This window comes from Phascolarctos cinereus, unplaced genomic scaffold (assembly GCF_003287225.1).
Source record: "Phascolarctos cinereus isolate Bilbo 61053 unplaced genomic scaffold, phaCin_HiC Scaffold_726;HRSCAF=1367, whole genome shotgun sequence".
Classification (NCBI taxonomy): Eukaryota; Metazoa; Chordata; class Mammalia; order Diprotodontia; family Phascolarctidae; genus Phascolarctos; species Phascolarctos cinereus.
The window spans coordinates 53,462,341-53,481,390 of record NW_027556098.1 but is presented as its reverse complement, the minus strand read 5'-3'; the positions used below and the strand labels follow the sequence as shown (position 1 = coordinate 53,481,390).

At 40.0% G+C, this 19,050-nt stretch overlaps 1 protein-coding gene across 1 annotated transcript in view; it reads left to right on the top strand.

The window, feature by feature from the left end:
- The first annotated feature begins 3,323 nt into the window (after nt 1-3,323).
- The window catches only part of LOC110214852 (interleukin-10 receptor subunit beta-like), a 127,053-nt gene continuing 111,326 nt past the window's right edge, over nt 3,324-19,050 (top strand). Inside the window, exons 1-3 of the mRNA XM_078146553.1 lie at nt 3,324-3,682; nt 10,520-10,607; nt 17,789-17,824. Coding sequence (XP_078002679.1) covers nt 10,547-10,607; nt 17,789-17,824 — 97 coding nt within the window. The 5' untranslated portion in view covers nt 3,324-3,682; nt 10,520-10,546. The remainder of the gene's footprint in view (nt 3,683-10,519; nt 10,608-17,788; nt 17,825-19,050) is intronic.

Below are 19,050 nucleotides of genomic sequence, written 5' to 3'. Positions count from 1 at the left end.
AGCTTCTGAGGACTCAGGTTTTCTTAGGTGTAGGTTCTAGTACCAACCTCATTGGATTATTGTGAGAATTAAATGAGATAATGTTTATGAAGTGCCTTCTCAGTCAGTATATACTTATTAAGTGCCTACTATGTGCCAGGCACTGTGCTGAGCTCTGGGCTTACAAAGAAAAGCAAAACACAGTCAGTACCTTCAAGAAGGGCACAGCCAGTAGAGGAGACAACATGCAAACATCTAAATACAAACAAACTATAGAGGGGATAAATAGGAAATAAACAACAAAGAAAAGGTACTAAAATTAAGAGGGATAAGGAAAAGCTTCCTTTAGAAGGTGGAATTTTAGCTGAGATTTAAAGGAACCAGGGAAGCCAGCGGACAGAAATGTGTAGGGAGAGCTTTTCCTGAATGAGGAAAAGCCAGTGTAAATGCCTGGAAGTAAGAGATGGGGTGGGGGTGGGGTCCTTGTTCAAAGAATAGCAAGGAAGCCAGTGTCATTGGATTGCTGAGCTTTGGGGGTAAGGTAAGGAAGACCTGAAAGGAAAGGTAGGGTGGAGGGGGTGTGTGTGACATGGTCAGAACTATGCTTTAGGAAGATCACTTTGACAGCAGAGTGGAGGATGGATTGGAGTGAAGACAGACTTGAGGCAGGCAGACCTACCTGGTTTCAATAGTTCAGATGTGAGGTGAAGAGAGCCTAAATCAGAATGGTAGCAGCATCAGAGAGAAGATTCATATACTGGAGATGTTACAAAGGTAGAATAAAATGGATCTGACAAAAGAATTGATATTGGAGGGATGAAAGAGTGAGGTGTGGAGGTTGATACCTAGGTTGCAAGGCTGGGTGACTGGGAGGAGGCTGGTGTCCTCAACTATAATAGGGAAATTGGAAAGAAGGTAAGGACTGGGGGAGAAAAGATAATGAGTTCAATTTTGGATACGTTAAGTTTAAGATGTCTCCTGGGCATCCAGTTTAAAATGTCCAATAGGCAATTGTAGATGTGAAAGTTGAGGAAACTGAGGCCCAGGAGATTCAACCACTGACCAGCTGCCACTGACAAGCCCTCAAGTCCAAGAACAGCAAGGGTGGTAGCACCTCCTGTTGAGACAGAGCTGGGAGAGCTGGTTCAGGTGTGAAAGAATTCACTTAGACTTTCTCTGTCTAACCCCATTCTTGGAGTCCAAGAATGTTGGGGTGCTACCTGAAATGATAAGGAATAGACTTGCAGGTCCTAGTGTCCTGAAAGAATTCACTCGGTCTCTGAGTTAAAGAAAGGCATTTATTGGGGTGATGTATCCAAAGTGGGCCTGCTCCCCCGTGAGGCAGAGACCCAGTGGGCTCTACTCCAAGTGGGAGGCAGAGCATAGGCTTCAGGCCCTGCTCCACCTAAGGGAGAAGAGTGGCTCCTGCTTTCCCTAGGAAACACCAGGTCAAAGGTATGGTTTAAATACAATTTTATGGAATGGGGGAAGGGGACAAGAGAATAGGAGGAGCAAGCATAGCTCCAAAATGCCTGAGATATCAGGTAGCTGGGAGATGATAAGCAAAGGAAAGAGAAAAAAAAGGGGAAGAGTTGTTCTGGAATTGAGGGTGCTTTGTGAAAGCACAGGGACAAGTCCGCAATCCACAGTGCGGTTTTCAATGAGTAGCCTTCTTTGATCACTTTTCTGGCTGGTCACACCCTGCACCTTCTCTCCTGTCTCAAGTCCTTCTTGCTCTATCTGCCTCAAGCACTCTTTCTACCTCTTCACTCCTAGACCCCTGACCCCACTTTCAGCCCAGACCCTGTTGCCCTCATTGTGGAGAAGGAATTCACCTTCTTTATCAACACCAGCTACCAGTGACTGAGGGGTAAGTCTGAAAGCTCAAAGAGTAGTATCATCCCCTAATTCACCCATCCTGCTGTTATCCTGCAAAGCAATTCCCCCTTGGAGTCTTTTTGAAATCATCTATTTTCTCATTTTTAACTAAACAATATTCCTCTATTGCAGTCATATACCACAACTTATTTAGCCATTGCTCAACCCTTGGGCATGAGGCTTGTCCTTGTGCTTTTGTCCTCTAACAACTGCCACCACTCTGGTGCAGGCCCTCATTACCTCCCACCTGGACTATTGACAGGACCTGCTGGTGGGTCTGCCTACCTCAAGTCTCTTTTCACTCCAATCCATCCTCCATTCGGTCGTCGAAGAGACCTTCCAAAAGCACTGGTCTGACCAAGTCACCTACCACCACCCTCAGGAAACTCCCGTAGCTCCCTCTCACCTCCAGGATCAAATATAAAATTCTCCCTTTGACATTCAAAGCTCTTTATAATCTAGCCCACCACCTTACCTTTACTTTTGAGTCTTTTTACACTTTAGAGCCCCTCCCATACTCAGCAATCCAATGACACTGACTTCCCCGCTGTTTCTTGAAAAAGACAATCAATCTCCCTCCTCCCAGGCATTTTCACTGCCTTTTCCTCTTGTATAGAATGCTGTCTCTCCTGGCTTTCCTGTGTTCCTCCAAGTCCCAGCTAAAATTTCATCTCCACCTATAAAATAAACTGTAGTAGCTTCCTACTACCTGCAGGATCAAATATAAAATCTAATTTGTTGTTTAAAGTCCTTCATAAGCTGGCCGCTCCTACCTTTCCAGTCTTCTTATACCTTATATACATGTACTGTGGAATAGTGACATTGCCTTCTGCCGCACTTGCACAAAACACTCCAAGTTCCCACTCAAGACACTCTCACTTGCTGTTCCCTTGCTTGGAATGCTGTCCTTTCACGACTTAGCCTTCTAGATTCTTTCAAGTCCCAGATAAAGTCCTACCTTCCACGAGAAACTTCAATGCATTCCCTCTATTGGTTATCTCCAATTTATCTTGTATACATTTTGTTTGCAGGTTGCCTCCCCTGTTAGACCCTGTTAGACATGGGCTTCTTGAGATCAGAGCCTGTCTTTTGCCTCTCTTTGTACACGCAGAGCTCAGTACAGTGTCTGGCACATAGATTAAATAAATGTTTATTGACTGACCAAGTGACCACTGAGGTCCCCTCCAGCTCCACTCGTGTGGTCCTAGAAACACTGCAAAACCTCATTCTTCTCTTCCCTTCCCACTCCTAGTACTCTAAATCGACCTGTAAAGAGAGTTTTCCTCCTTTATTCCCAGGAAAGGATGGATTAAAAAAATGCATTGTACACGTTTCATAAGCACCCCCAAAGCACTGCTCTGACTCTCCACATGGGGGCTCAACGCACTTCGTTTAAAGAATAGCGCTGACACCGCCATTTCTTCTCATTCTTTCTCCTATTTCTCCGCCCGCTCTCATACCCTGACTCCGCCTCCCCACCCTTTCCCCCATCCTGGGCTCTCTTTCACCCGCTCTCTTTTCGGTCGGTCGCTAGGATTTTCCTCTCTTGCGCAAGATGAGGTGAAGGGAGCCTGGGAAACACATTCCGAAGGTGGCTTTGGTTCGCTTTCTAAGATCGGGATCTGTGATCTTTTCCAGCTGCCTGCTCCACGGCCTCTCTCCCTCCCCGAGACTACACCCTAGCCCCCTCCTCCCAACACCCTTCCCAGTCCCCACCTTCTTCCCGGCACCTCCCCTCCCCAGCATCCCTGACACCCCCCGGGAGGACAGAAAGCTGGAGGAGGCAATGACGGAACCTGAGAAGCCGAGACTCAGCGCTGCAAAGGTAAAGCTATAGTTGGGCTTTCTTTTTGAGTGGGCGAAGGGAAAGGACCTAGAAGCTCATCTAATCCAACCTCATTTTAAAGATAAGGCCGGAAGTTGTGACTCGAATCTAAGATGTCTGTGGTCAAATACAGACCCTTCTCTCCACCACTCTCCCGCAGATAATCAATAAGCAATTAAACTCCTATTTATTAAGCTAATTATTAAACCAGATGCTGTGCGGTGCGCCGAAGAAACAACCCACCCCACCCCAGCCAATATCTGCCCACAAGGAGCGTGCATTATAACGGGAGAGACAAAAATATTGATCTATAATTCAAGATAAGTTCGTACTTTGTAGGTAGAAATGGGAATGTACTTGCAGCTAGAGGACTTGGGAAAGGTCTCCAAAAGGTGGCATTTGACCTGAGTCTTGAAGAAAACTAGGGATTTTAAGAGTAACAAATGACAAAGAGCATTCCCGACATACAGATCATCTAGTTCTAGCGCAAAGACACGGAGACAGGACTTCCCGGAATTTGAGAGATGAAAGGGAACTCGGCAGCTTTCTAATCCAGTTTGTACAGGGAGGACCACCCTCCCACCACTACAATAACATATCCAACTAATGTTCGGTCCAAACTCTGCTTCGGGAGACCTCCAAGGAAAGGGAACTGTACTTCTAGAGGCAACCCGGTTCAATTTGGGGTGACTAATTTTTAGCGAGTTTTTCTTAATATTAAGTGTAAATTTACTCCTTGGCAGCTTCTCCTCACTTTTTTTCATAGTTTCACTATGGTCTTGTTCAATTTTCTTTTTTGTTTTTTGTGGAAATGGTATTTTTTTATTTTTCCAGTTACATGTAAAAATAGTTTTCAATATTCTTTTTTTAATAAAATTTTGAGTTCCAAATTTTTTCTCCCTCCCTCCCAACCCCATTCCCCGAGGTGGTAAGCAATCTGATATAGGTTATACATGTGCAATTCCGTAAATGTATTTCCATGTTTCCTCATGTGGTGAGAGAAGAAACAAAAAGGGAAAGCCACAAAAAACAAATAGCAGTGAAAATAGTATGCTTTGATTTACATTCAGACTCCATAGTTCTTTCTATGGATGTGGATAGCATTTTCCATCATGAATCTTTTGAAATTGTCTTGGATCATTGTATTGCTGAGAAGAGCTAAGTCAATCATAGTTGATCATTGCACAGTGTTGCTATTACTGTGTACAAGGTTCTCCTGGTTTTGCTCATGTTCATGTCTTTCCAGGTTTTTCTGAAATCTGCCTGCTCATCATTTCTTATAGGACAATAGTATTCCATTGCATTCATATACCACAACTCTTTCAGTCATTCCCCAATCTTTGCCACAATGAAAAGAGCTGCTATAAATATTTTTGTATGTGTAGGTCCTTTCCCTTTTTTTATGATCTCTTCAGAATACAGACCTAATAGTGTGTTGTTGGATCAAAGGGTATACACAGTTTTATAGCCCTTTGGGCATAGTTCCCAATTGCTCTCCAGAGTGGTTAGATCAGTTCACAACTCTACCAACATTGCATTAGTCTCCCAATCTTCCAACATCTATCATTTTCCTTTTCTGTTATATTAGCCAATCTGACATGTGTGAGGTGGTACCTCAGAGTTGTCTTAACTTGCATTTCTCTAATCAATAGTGGTTTAGAGCATTTTTTCATGTGACTATAGATAGCTTTAATTTCTTCATCTAAAAACTACCTGTTTGTATCCTTTGACTATTTATCAATTGGGGAATGACTTGTATTCTTATAAATTTGAGTCAGTTCTGCATGCATTTGAGAAACAAGGTCTTTATCAGAAACACATGCTGTAAAAATTGTTTCCTTTCTGCTTTCCTTCTAATCTTGGTGGCATTGGTTTTGTTTGTGCAAAATCTTTTTAATTTAACATAATCAAAATTATCCATTTTGCATTTCACAATGTTCTCTCTCTTGTGTGGTCATAAATTCTTCCCTTCTCCATAGATCTAACAGGTAAACTATTCCTTGCTTTCCCAATTTGCTTTTTATAAGGTATCACCCTTATAAGGTATACCCATTTTGACTTTATCTTGGTGTACGGTGTGAGATGTTGATGTATGCCTAGTTACTGCCATACTGTTTTCCAGTTTTCCCAGAAGTTTTTGTCAAATAGTGAGTTCTTTTCCCAGAAGCTGGAGTCTTTGGGTTTATCAACAGTAAATTACTATAGTCATTGACTACTGTGTCTTGTGTACCTAATCTATTCCGCTGATCTACCACTCTACTTTTTAGACAGTATCAAATAGTTTTCATTATTGCTGCTTTATAATATAGTTTTAGATCTGGTACAACCAGGCCACCTTCCTTTGCAATTTTTTTTTCATTAATTCCCTTGATATTCTGGAACTTTTGTTCTTCCAGGTGAATTTTGTTGTTATTTTTTCCTAGTTCTATAAAATAATTTTTTGTAGTTTGATTGGTATGGCACTGAATAAGTAAATTAATTTAGGTAAATAGTCATTTTTAGAGGCAGCTTGGTGGCACAGTGAATAGAGCACCAGCCATGGAGTAAGGAGGACCTGAGTTCAAATTCAGCCTCAGAAACTTAACACTTACTAGCTGTGTGTCCCTAGGCAAGTCACTTAGCCCCAACTGCCTCACAAAAAAATAAAATTGTCATTTTTATCATATTAACTCGGCCTACCCATGAGTAATTGATACTTTTCCAATTGTTTAGATCTTTGGATTGACAGGTGTCATACAACTTATTCTAAAAATCAGAGTAGGCTGCATTGAAAGAAGCATAATGTCCAAAATTATGCTTGTCATTTAATTTGTGGACACTACAGTTTAGAAGTGAAATTAACAAACTGGAGAGCATCCCCAGAAGGGCAGTAAGAATGGTGAAAGAAATTGAGATCACGCAAAATAAGGAAGGAATTTTGGGGTATTAAACTTGAAGAAAGAAGATTTAGGGTGAACCTGAGAGCTGTATTCAGGTACTTAAAGAACTGTCATGTGTCACCTAAAATTAATAACTAACAACTTTTGGTTATTGACCAAAGTTAGTTTTGTTTTTACAATTAACCACCAACCATTTAAGTGACTACAATGTGCTGGGCACTGTGCTCAGTAGGATCTGAGGGGGGAACATATCGAAATGAGATAGTTTCTGCTGTCAAGGTGTTTCCAGAGATGCAACTGGCCATAGTGGATGGAACACAGGATTTAGAGTCAGGAAGACCTGAGTTTGAATTCTACCACAAAAACTTACTAGCGGGGCAGCTAGGTGGCACAGTAGATAGAGCTCTGGCCTTGGAGTCAGGAGGACCTCAATTCAAATGTGGCCTCAGACACTTGACACTTACTAGCTGTGTGACCTTGGGCAAGTCACTTAACCCCAACTGCCTAACCAAAAAAAAAAACAAAACCAAAAAACTTACTAGCTCTGTGACACTGGGCATGTTACTTAACCTCTCTCAGCCATAATTTCCTCATCTGTAAAATGGCAATAAACATAAGAACTCACTGGTAGACCATGGATCCTCCTTTAGATCACATCCTCACTCTTCTTCTATACTACACTTCTTGATCTCATTACCTCTCTCCCCCCCCCATTTAATTACTATCACTATGCTGATGGCTCTCCAATCTAACTATCCTGCCCCATTTTCTCTACTGACCTCCACTCTCACATCCCCAACTGCCTTTCATACATCTTGAATTCAATATGTCCAAAATGGAACTTATTATACCCCTCTCCCTCCTTTCTCTTTTACTTTGGAAGGCAACTCCATCCTCCTGGTCCCTCAGGCTTGCAACCTAAGAGTCATCCTGGCTTGTTCATTCTCTCTCACTTCTCCCATATCCCTTCTGTTGCAAAGTCCTGTTAATTTCATCTTTGTACTATCTCTCATACATGTTCTCTTCTCTCATCACCTCATGCCTGAATTTATTGCAAAAGCCCATTGGTGGGCCTACCTGCCTCAAGTCTCTCCCCATTCCAGTCCATCCTCTATTCAGCCAATTAAGTTGTTTTCCTAAAGTGCTAATCAAGTCTCTCTCTCTGTCTCTCTCTGTCTCTGTCTCTCTCTCTCTCTCTCTCTCTCTCTCTCTCTCTCTCTCTCTCTTTCTCTCTCTTTTTGTCTCTGTCTCTGTCTCTCTTTCTCTGGTGGTCAAGAATTGCAAATTGGGGGGATGCCCATCAGTTGGGGAATGGCTGAACAAGTTGTGGTATATGAATATAATGGAATACTATTGTTCCATAAGAAATGATGAGTAGGAGGACTTTAGAAAAACCTGGAAAGACTTAACATGAACTGATGTTAAGTGAAGTGAGCAGAACCAGAACATTATATGCAATAACAGCCACATTGTACAATGACCGACTTTGATAAACTTAGCTCTTCTCAGCAATGCAATTATCTAAGACAACTCTAAAAGATTTGTGATGGAAAATGCTGTCCACATCCAGAAAAAGAACTATGAGTCTGAATGTAGATCAAAGCAAACTATTTGCTCTCTCTCTTTTTTAAAAATTTCTTCTTTGTCATGATTTCTCCCCTTGGTTCTAATTCTTCTTTACAACATGACTAGAATGAAAATAGGTTTAATATGAATGTATATGTAGAGCCTACATCAGATTACATGTTGTCTTGGGGAAGGGGAAAGAGGGGGAGAAAATTTAGAACTCAAAATCTGATGGAAGTGAATGTTGAAAACTAACAATAAATAAATAATTATTTTTTTCAAAGGTACAGCTATGACCCAGATACTCCCCTGCTAGGCATATACTCCCAGAAGGTCAACGATAGAAAGGACTTATATATATGGTAGCAAAGTCTTAGAATTAAAGTAGATGCCCATATATTGGAGAATGGCTAGACAAATTGTAGCATATGAATAGAAGAATATTCTTGCCTTGTAAGAAAAGATTCATTATATTTTAATGAATTCAGAGAAATATGAAGTGTTACAGAATGAAATAAGCAAAACCAGGAAAATTATATACATGACTATGACAATGTAATTAGGGGGGGAAATTGTAATCTTGAATTCAATACGTCCAAAATGGAACTCATTATACTACCATCCCTGAATGAAAGTTGAGAAAACACTTCTTGTTTTGTAGCAGTAAGAGACCCATGGGTGGGAAGTACTGTTTTGCTTAAACTGAATATCTTGTTATAGCTCCATTGAAATTGCCTTGCCTATATCTGTCTAGGAAGGAGGGGAGCTTCCTAACAAACATTCTGCCACATTCTAGGCACTCTCTCCAGTCTTCTACCATTCCTCAGAAGTAGCCTTACCTACCACCCAGAGGCTAAATGCCAAATGTTCTGAGTTCAGGAGGAGAGGAATAGGGGATTTCTTGGCAAATGGCCTCAATTTTTTTTTTTGGTGAAATATGAGGTGAGGTCCTCTGCAGGGTTGGGAGAGAGGAGAGAGTGGGAAGATTGAGGTTGGATGGAAAAGTTTGAAATAGTCGCTGTGATGAGCAGGATAACAAATTGATTAGAGAGTTGTAAAAAGTTTGTCTTCTTTCAAGGAGAGGTCAGTTGAAAATATGTGCCAAATTTGTAATCAGGATAATTCTGTTTCTGTAGGTCCATTCAGTAGCTGGTGACTAGGAGTAATTTACTATTTGGGCTTCAAAAGGTGATTAGTTATAGGACCAGAAGACAAAGGATTTCAGTGTATAGGATAGTGTAAAGTTAAACTAATTCACCAAGGAGTAAAGAGGGTGAAGAGAAGAGAGTATAGATAGCAGGGGCAACAATGAAGGCCTAAGAAACAATGTTACGTTCAAATACAAGAATTTGTTCACTCTTTCCCTGTCAATGGGCATTCTTTTTGCTATTATAAATATTGTTGCTAATAATATTTTGAAATACATGAGATTTTTCTGTCCTTACTCTCCTTATGTCATATGCCATGTAAAAAGATTAAAAAAAAAGCTGGATAAAAGGGTATGAACATTTTAGTAACTAATCGATCAGTGAATATTTATTAACACCTGCTACATGCTCAGCACTTTACTATATGCTAGCTAAAGAAATGGGCAGCTAAATGGTGCAGTGGATAGAGTGCCTGGCCTAAGTCAGGAACTCACTCAGGTAAGTTCAAATCTAGGGCCTCCAGCTCTTACTATGTCTGTGTGACCCTGAGCAAGTCACTTAACCCTGTTTGCCTCAGGTGGAGAAGGAAATGGTAGACCACACCAGTATCTCTGCCAAAAAAAACCCAAATGGGGTAATGAAAGATCAGACACAACTGAAAATGACTGGACAACAACAAAAGGAGACAGATCTATAGTAATGAGACAAGTCCTGTCCTTAAAGAATTTATATTAGTAATTTTTCTCCCATAATTCTAGAGTGATTTCCAGAATAGTTCAACCAGTTTGACACTCCCAAGAGTGAATTGATATGCTTGTCTTCTCACAGCTCCTCCAACAGGAACTGCTTCCATCTCATATTATCTTTGCCTCTTGATAGATGAGAAGTGAAACAAGTTGTTTTTGTTTGCATTTCCTTTATTTTTAGTGTTTTATAACTTTTTTCTTATGTTGCTGATCGTTTGCATTTCATCTTCTGAAAACTGTCTTTTGATCACTTATCTATCAGGAAATGGCTCTTCAGCCATGTTTTGTGTGTGTGTGTGTGTGTGTGTGTGTGTGTGTGTGTGTGTGTGTGTGTGTGTTGCCCACAGCACCCACAACAATGTAGTCATACTTGGAACTAATAATAAATGTTTATTGAATTCTGTCTTTTCTCTTATTGTCTTGGCTCTGTCCATTTAATATTTGTATTTTAATAGGCTCTTTAAAATCAGATAATGTTTTCATTTAATGTCATTTCAGATGTGAAAACAAGATAAGTTAATCTTAATGGCAATGCTTCTGAATCAGTGCACCTTGTTTATTGGATTACTATTTTTCTCCCCCTGGGGTGAGTTGCTTTTTTTTTTAAAATCTTACATGCATAATCATGTGATCCTTAAAAGTCATGTTAGAGGGTAACAGCCATTGGTAAATCTCTTTATGTCCTTTGAGGAATAACTTGATATTTGAGTATTCCTGTGATATACTCAATGTGTCTATTCCCTTCACTGGTACAGATTGCAACACATCCATGCTTTCAACTTCTGTGCAATTCTTTTATCTATATTCTTCCATATGTAGAATGTTTTCTGGATACCAGTGCAGTAGTTGAGCTGTCCATCCACTTTCCTCTGATGTCATTTTATTAACAACTTAACTTCTTACTAACTCTACATTTCCTGAAACTCTTTTCTGCCACTTCTTGTTCATAAGTCATTGTTAATGATTTGTGGCAGCTTACTTACATCTCCCATGTATCTCTCCACTGCCCATTGGTTCACCAACAATTTGGATATTTTTTGGAGTTTGTGGTATTACACAATTCACAACCTTAACCATGCCATATCATCACAGGGAGAATATTAGTGTGAAAAATAGGTTTCTATGTCAGAGAGCAATTTAGAATCATTGAAGGTACTGTGCAATTCCTTCAATATGATCTAGCCTGCTTATTTCCCCTATTTAATTCTGAGTCTAGCTTACTGTCCATCTGCAACATTCATTCAGGATGAATGCATTGTAGGCTTACTTAGTGGAAGTCCATCTAACTGCTTGGCATGATCTGAACAATATATACTCTTCGGTTTTTTTCTTAAAGATTAGTTTGTTTTGCTCATTTATTTTGACTTGAGAAAGACCTATAGTATTCAAGAGTTTGGTACAGTAGCAAGATGGTGGAGTAAAGAAAGGAATTCACTTGAGCTCTCCCCCAGACCCCTCTAGATACCAGTAAAAAAAATGACTCTAAACAAATTCTAGAGCAGCAAAACCCACAAAAAGACAGAATGAAACTAATTTCCAGCCCAGGACAACCTGGAAGATTGACAGGAAAGGTTTGTTTCACCAGGCTGAGAGAGGAGTGCAGTCTAGCAGGGGCAGCGTCAGCACAGACTGGGCCCCAGCAAACCTGGAGCAGGCCTCAGGAGACTGAATCACTGGCAGCTATGGCGGTTTCCAGGCTTCTCAACCCACAAACACCAAAGACAGCTTAGGAGGTTAGTAGGAAAGGTCCGTCAGACCTGGCTGAGAGAGGAGCACAGTCTGACGTTGGCCCCAGCACAGCCCCAGAGCAGTGGCCAGCAGTGGCAGAAGCAGCAGCTGCTTCTGGAGCTCTCAGCCTACAGACAGTAAGTGTATCAAACAATTGATCAGAAGATGACAGGGGTCTCTTTGCTAGCACAGAGGCAGGATTCTGTTGCTTTGCTCATACTTGGATCTGAGTCGCAGCCCTAGGTGGCAGCCCTGGGGTGAGGAGGAGCGCTGGCATAGCAGAGCTTGTGGCCACAGTGGAGGGGGGACTCTCCTCAGAGTTCCAGTACAGAAAAGAGTGCTTGTGGCCATTCACAGACCACAGCAAAGGCCAGGAAAGGGGTAAACACCTCTCCTTTGATCATACCACCTTGGAAGAACTGAAAACTTACAGGTCCTGGAAGTATCTCTGAAAACACCTGCACAAAATCTCTGAAGCTTGGGACAGTTAACCCTCTACCCTGGAAGCACAACCCTACGTTAATACACAGTTAAAAGTCAATTAATAGGCTAGGAAAATGAGCAAATAATGGAAAAATAGTCAGACTACGGAATCTTACTTGGGTGACAGTGAAGATCAAAACATACAACCTGAAGAAGACAACATAGACAAAGTTCCTACATCCAAAGCCTCCAAGAAAAATATGAATTGATCTCAGACCATAGAAGAGCTCAAAAATCTTACTTTGAAAATCAAGTAAGAGAAGTAGAGGAAAAATTGGGAAGAGAAATGAGAGTGATGCAAGAAAATCATGAAAAACCAGTCAACAGCTTGGTAAAGGAGACAAAAAAATACTGAAGAAAATAACACCTTAAAAAATAGCCTAACCCAAATGACAAATGAGGTCCAAAAAACCAATGAGAAGAAGGCCTTAAAAAGCAGAATTGGCCAAATGGAAAAGGAGGTATAAAAGCTCACTGAAGAAAATAAATCCTTAAAACTTAGAATGGAGCAAATGGAAGATAATGACTCTATGAGAAATCCAGAAATTATACCTTTTCATCTATTATTTCATTTTTTTGTTTCTGTTTGACTGATTCTTGCTCTCTCATAGAGACATTAGTTTCCATTTGTCCAATTCTAGTTTTTAACAGATTGTTTTCTCCTGTTAGTTTTTGTCCTTCCTTCTTCAATTGGCCAATTGTGTTTTGTAGGGACTTGTTTTCTTCAGTGTATTTTTTTTCCAATTGGCCAATTGTATTTTTGAAGGACTCTTCTACCTCTCTCATTTGACTATTAAAATCCTTCTTGAGCTGTTCTAAGAAGGCTTTTTGGGCTTCAGATCAGTTCATATTCCCTTTTGTTGTTGCAGATGTGGGTTTGTTGACAATGTTGTCCTCTTCAGAATTTCTGTCTTGATCTTCACTCTTCTCATAATATGAATCTATGGTACATTTCTTTTTACTCATGGTGTTTCTTTATTCCCTGGCCTTTAAAGAGCTCTCCTGTTGGGGAACAGAGGGTACTGACCCAAGCTTCTCGTGTTGGGAGCCTAGGTCTTGGTCACTGGCTTTGTGTGCTGGGGCCTCTCATGCTGGCAATTGGAGACTGTAGGTTTCTGGCAGCTTACCTCGTGTTGGGCTGGAATCAGCAAGGCTGGAACTTTCAGGCAATTCTAGGTTGACTGCTTTTCCTTTCCTTTAGCTTTCTTCAGCTCCTTTTAGATGGGTGCTGCAGGGTGTTTATCTGCCTGGGGCCCCCTGCAGTGTTGTCTCCCTCACTTCTGCTAATGCACTGGGAGATTCCTTTTTGGTAGAGTGCCGAGGCACCTGATGGTTTTCTGAGCTGGTTTCCACCGGTTCCCCAGCCCTCACTGAGGCACTCAGAGGTCCAGGTGTTGGTGTTTGCCAGTTCTACCACCTGGGCTTCAGGATTTCTTCACAATTGGAGGCTGCAGGGCTCCGACAGCTCACCTGGTGTTGGGTTGGAATCAGCAAGGCCAAGGCTTTAGGAAGCCTTTAGGTTGTTTTCTTCACCTCCTTTCAGATGAATGCTGCAGGGTACTTATCTGCCTGGGGCCCCTTGTAGTTCTACCTCCCTTATTTTTGCTGAGGCACTGGGAGACCCATTCGCTGGGCTGCTGCACTGCTCCTCCCTCTTTCTTCTAGTTCAAGTGTTCCAGGGGTTTTTTTCTGGGGTGATATTTTCTGGGTTTTCAGAAGTTAATAGGGGAGAGTGAGAACGACTACCTTTTCACTCCGACATCTTGGCTCCTGGAAGCAGAAGAACCAGAAATCCAGAAATTATAAAACAAAACCCAAAGAATGAAAAATAGAAGACAATGTGAAATATCTCATTGGAAAAACAACTGACCTGGAAAATAGATCCAGTAGAGATTTAATTTAAAAATTATTGGACTACCTGAAAGCCATGATCAAAAAAAGAGGCTAGACATCATCTTTTAAGAAATTATCAGGTGGCACAGTGGATAGAGCATTGGCTCTGGAGTCAAGAGGAACTGAGTTCAAATCCAGCCTGAGATACTTGACACTTACTAGTTGTGTGACTCTGGGCAAGTCACTTAACCTCATTGCCTAGCAAAAAACAAAACAAAGCAAGAAATTATCAAGGAAAACTGCTCTGATATTCCAGAACCAAAGGGCAAAATAGAAATTGAAAGAATCTGCTGATCACCTCCTGAAAGAGATCCCAAAAGGAAAACTCCTAGGAATATTATAGCCAAATTCTAGTGTTCCCAGGTCAAGGAGAAAATATTGCAAGCAGCCAGAAAGAAACAATTCAAGTATTGTGGAACCACAATGAGGATAACACAAAATTTAGCAGCTTCTACACGAAAGGATGGGGGGGGGCGAGGGACATTGTTTGGAATATGATATTCCAGAGGGCAAAGGAGCTAGGATTAAAACCAAGAATTACCTACCCAGCAAAACTGAGTGTAATCAATGAAGGGTGAAAAAATAGACATTCAGTGATGTAGAGGAATTTAATGCATTCTTGAGAAAAAAAATGAGAGCTAAATAGAAAAATTGACTTTCAAATACAAGACTCAAGAGAAGCATGAAAAGGTAAACAAGAAAGAGAAATCATAAGGGACTTATTAAAGTTGAACTGTTTACCTTCCTACATGGAAAGATGACATTTGTAACTCATGAGACCTTTCTCATTATTAGGATAGTTGGAGGGAATATACGTAGATAGAGGGCATAGGAAGAGTTGAATATGAAGGGATGATATCTAAAAAATAAAATTAAGGGGTGAAAGAGGAATGTACTGGGAGAAGGAGAAAGGGAGAAATAAAATGAGGTAAATTATCTCACATGAAAGAGGCAAGAAAAAGCTATTACAGTAGAGAGGAAGAAGGCGGAGGTGAGAGGGAATGAGTGAACCTTACTCTCATTGTAATTGGCTTAAGGAGGGACTAACATACACACTCAATTGGGCATGGAAATCTATCTTACCCTACAGGAAAGTAGAGGGGAAGGGGATAAGAGAGGTGGAAGTGATAGAAGGGAAGGCAGATTGGGGGTGGGGATAACCAGAAGCAAACACTTTTGAGGAGGGACAGGGTGAAAGGACAGAATAGAATAAATGGGGGGGTGGGATAGAATGTAGAGTAATATAGTTAGTTCTTCACAACATGACTATTATGGAAGTGTTTTGCATGACTACACATGTATAACCTATATTGAATTGCTTACCTTCTCAAAGGTGGTGGGGGGGGAGGGGGGGACCCAGGAAGGGAGACAATTTGGAACTCAAAGTTTTAAAAACGAATGTTAATTGTTTTTACATGTAACTGGGAAATAAGATACACAGGCAGTAGGGCATAGAAATCTGTCTTGCCCTACAGGAAAATAGAAGGGAAAGGGGATAAGAGAAGGGGTGAGGGATGATAGAACGGAAGGCAGATTGGGGGAAGGGGTAATCAGAAACAAAACACTTTTGAGAAGGGACAGGGTGAAAGGAGAGAGAATAGAATAAACCAGTGGTGGGAATAGGATGAAGGGAAATACAGGTAGCAATAGTAACTGTGGGAAAAAAATTTTGAAGCAAGTTTCTCTGATAAAGACCTCATTTTTCTAACATATAGCGAATTGTGTCATAAAAAAAGAGCCATTCCTCAATTGAAAAATGACCAAAAGATAAATAGTGTTCAGATGAAGTAATTAAAGCTGTCTATAGCCATATGAAAAAATACTCTAACTCACTATTGATTGGAGAAATGCAAGTTAAAACAATTCTGAGTTACTACTTTATTTATGCCTGTTAGATTAGATAATAGGACAGTAAAGGTAAATGACAAATGTTGGAGGGGATGTGGGAAAAATGAGACTTTAATGTATTCTTATCAGAGTTGTGAATTGATTAAACCATTCTATAGAGCAATTTGGAATTATGGCCAAAGGGCTATAAAACCATGAATACCCTTTGACGGAGCAATATCACTGCTAGGTCTGTATCCCAAAAGAAAGAAAAAGCAAAAAGGAAAAGGACCTATGTGTACAAAAATATTTATAGCAGATCTTTTCTGGGGGTAAAGAATTAGAAATTGAGGGGATGCCCATCAATTGGGGAATGGCTGAACAACTTATGGTATGTGATTATTATGGAATAGTATTTTACTATAAGAAATGATGAACAGGATGGCCTTGGAAAAACCTAGAAAGACTTACATGGGTTGATGTAAAATGAAACGTACTGGATATAAAGTAACAGCAATAGTGTAAGATGATCAGTTTTAAATGGCGTTAACTGTTCTCAGCAATACAATGATCCATGACAACTCTGAAGGACTTATGATGAAAAATGCTATCCATCCCCAGAGAAAGAACTGATGGTGTCTGAATATAGATTGAAGCAACTGTTGTTGTTGTTGTTGTTGTTGTTGTTGTTGTTGTTTTTCACTTTATTTTTCTTGAGTTTTTTTGTCTATGTTTTATTTCACCACATGACTATTATGGATATGTTTTTCATGACTACACGTATATAACCTATATGGAATTGCTTGCCTTCTCAATGGGGGTAGGAGATGGAGAAAGGGAGAGAATTTGGAACTCAAAAGTGTTTTCTTAAATGTTAAAAAAAATTTTTAAAGAGTTTGGTACAGTAAACACAGTATCTGCAAACAGAAGCATATAAAGGATGTCGTGATCTTTAAAGAATTCTTTTTCCATTGGAACTCTGTATAGGACAGCCTTCAGAATAAGTCTCTGTTTTCATGCCATAATTTACATTGATAATAAGAGGATCACTGAATATTTGTTACATGGACCAAGAAATCAAGGATGATCTTAACATGTGCAGGTGACAATTTATGGAGGACAGCCTTTAAAGACTATGTTTTGCTCTGCCAAATTATATGCTTTTTATAATCAGCAAACAATAAATGCATCTGGATTTTGTATTGTCTGCACCTTTCCATCAGTTGTGTGACTACGCAAATGAAATCTACTTTAAAAAGCTGTCAAACACCTTGCCAATATAGACTGGGCTGGATTACCTCCCAGCAAGCCAATTTTTCTGAATAGTCTGTCTTTCTGTTTTCTAGGAGGTTATTGGGTTTTTCTTCTACTTTTTTCATTATCTTTCCCTGTGTTCTTACATTGTCAGCACCACCAGGTGATCTCTTACACCATCATCATCTTAATAGTTAACAACTTTTTTCTCTCTTCTAACTCTATTGGTGAATTGCTTTACCTATAAAATCTATTATTTATTAGTTAACAAACCATGTTTTGAGAATTTTCCTGCCCCGCTAGATATGTATTATGTGTGTGTGCAGATGTATGTTTCTCATTCTAATGTTACATACATCAGCTTAAAAATCTATTTTATCATTGTTGATTTCCACTTTAATTTACTCAGATTATAAAACTTTGTTCCTTGTGATTACACATGTTGATTGTCTGGGAGCCATTTAGTTGAAATTTCTTTAACATGCGAGGAGGAATTACATATGTACAGTAGTCAACCAGATTGTAAATTTAACTTACAGAAATATTTGTTGTGATTCTAATATGTTATCTTCTTTTTTCTAGAGTCCATCTGCTTTACATTATCACACACCTCATTGGGTAAGAAATTTTTAAGTGCTTTCAATAAACTTTGAATAGGAATTAGACTATTTAGGAGTGACTCTTCAGTAAAGTAAGAATAGTAGAATAGTTTTAAGCTCCAATTTCCAGTAATAAAACTGGGCAACAGTTTATTAGAATTCAGAACAGGGGAAGGGGGGGGTACAGTGGTCAGTGACCAGAATTTGGCCTGAATCAGAACACTTGGTGAACACTAAAAGCTTTCTGGTCTCCAGCCTTAGCTGTCCCCGAGACCTGGAATAACGCAACACTCAGTACCCTCCAAAAAAGTGGCAGCAGGACCATTCCAGACCTTCACTGCAGAAATACACGGTTCCTGATCTTAACATCAAGACCAAGGTCAGGAAGTAGGTTGGAATAATGAGCAAGCAGAAAAAGAATTCCACCACAAAAAAAAACTGTTATGGTGACAAAGGCATCCAACAAACACAGACAAAGAGAACTATTTACATCAAAGCCTCAAAGGAAACCACAGCTCAGCCACAAGTTCAGCTAGGATTCTGGGGAAAGATGAAGAAAGAGTTTCAAATGGTTTTGTAAATGAAATGAAGAACTAAAGGGAAAAATTGGAAAAGAAATGAGAGCTGTGGAAGAAAAAATTGGAAAGGGAATTGACAGGTAGATTAACAAGGAATTAACAAAAGATAAATACCTAATCTTTCTCAAGCATCAAACTCTCTAAAAATTAGCATGGACCAAATAGAAGCTATTGGCTCCATAAGACAACCAGAAATATTAAGACAAAATGAAAAGGCAGGAAAAAAATAAAAGAAAATATAAGGTATCTCATATTAAAAACAACTGACTTAGAAAACAGATTGAGGAGAGAAAATTTAAGAATCATTGGACCACTAGAAGGCCATGACCCAACAAAGAGCCTAGACATTATATTTCAAGAAACCTTAAAACTGCCCAGATCTCTTAGAATGAGAGGGCAGAGTAGAAATAAAAAGAATCCACCAATCACCTCTTGAATGAAATCCCAAAATGAAAACCCTTAGGATTGTTATAACCAAAATACAGAGCTTCCAGGTCAAATCAAAAGTACTGAAAGCAGACAGAAAGAAAAAAATTCAAGTACCAAGGAGCCATAGTCAGGATCACACATGATTCAATAGCCACCACTCTAAAGGAGTGGAGAGCTGGGAATATATTTGAGAAGACCAAGAATATAGGCTAACAACCAAGAATACCTTATCCAGCAA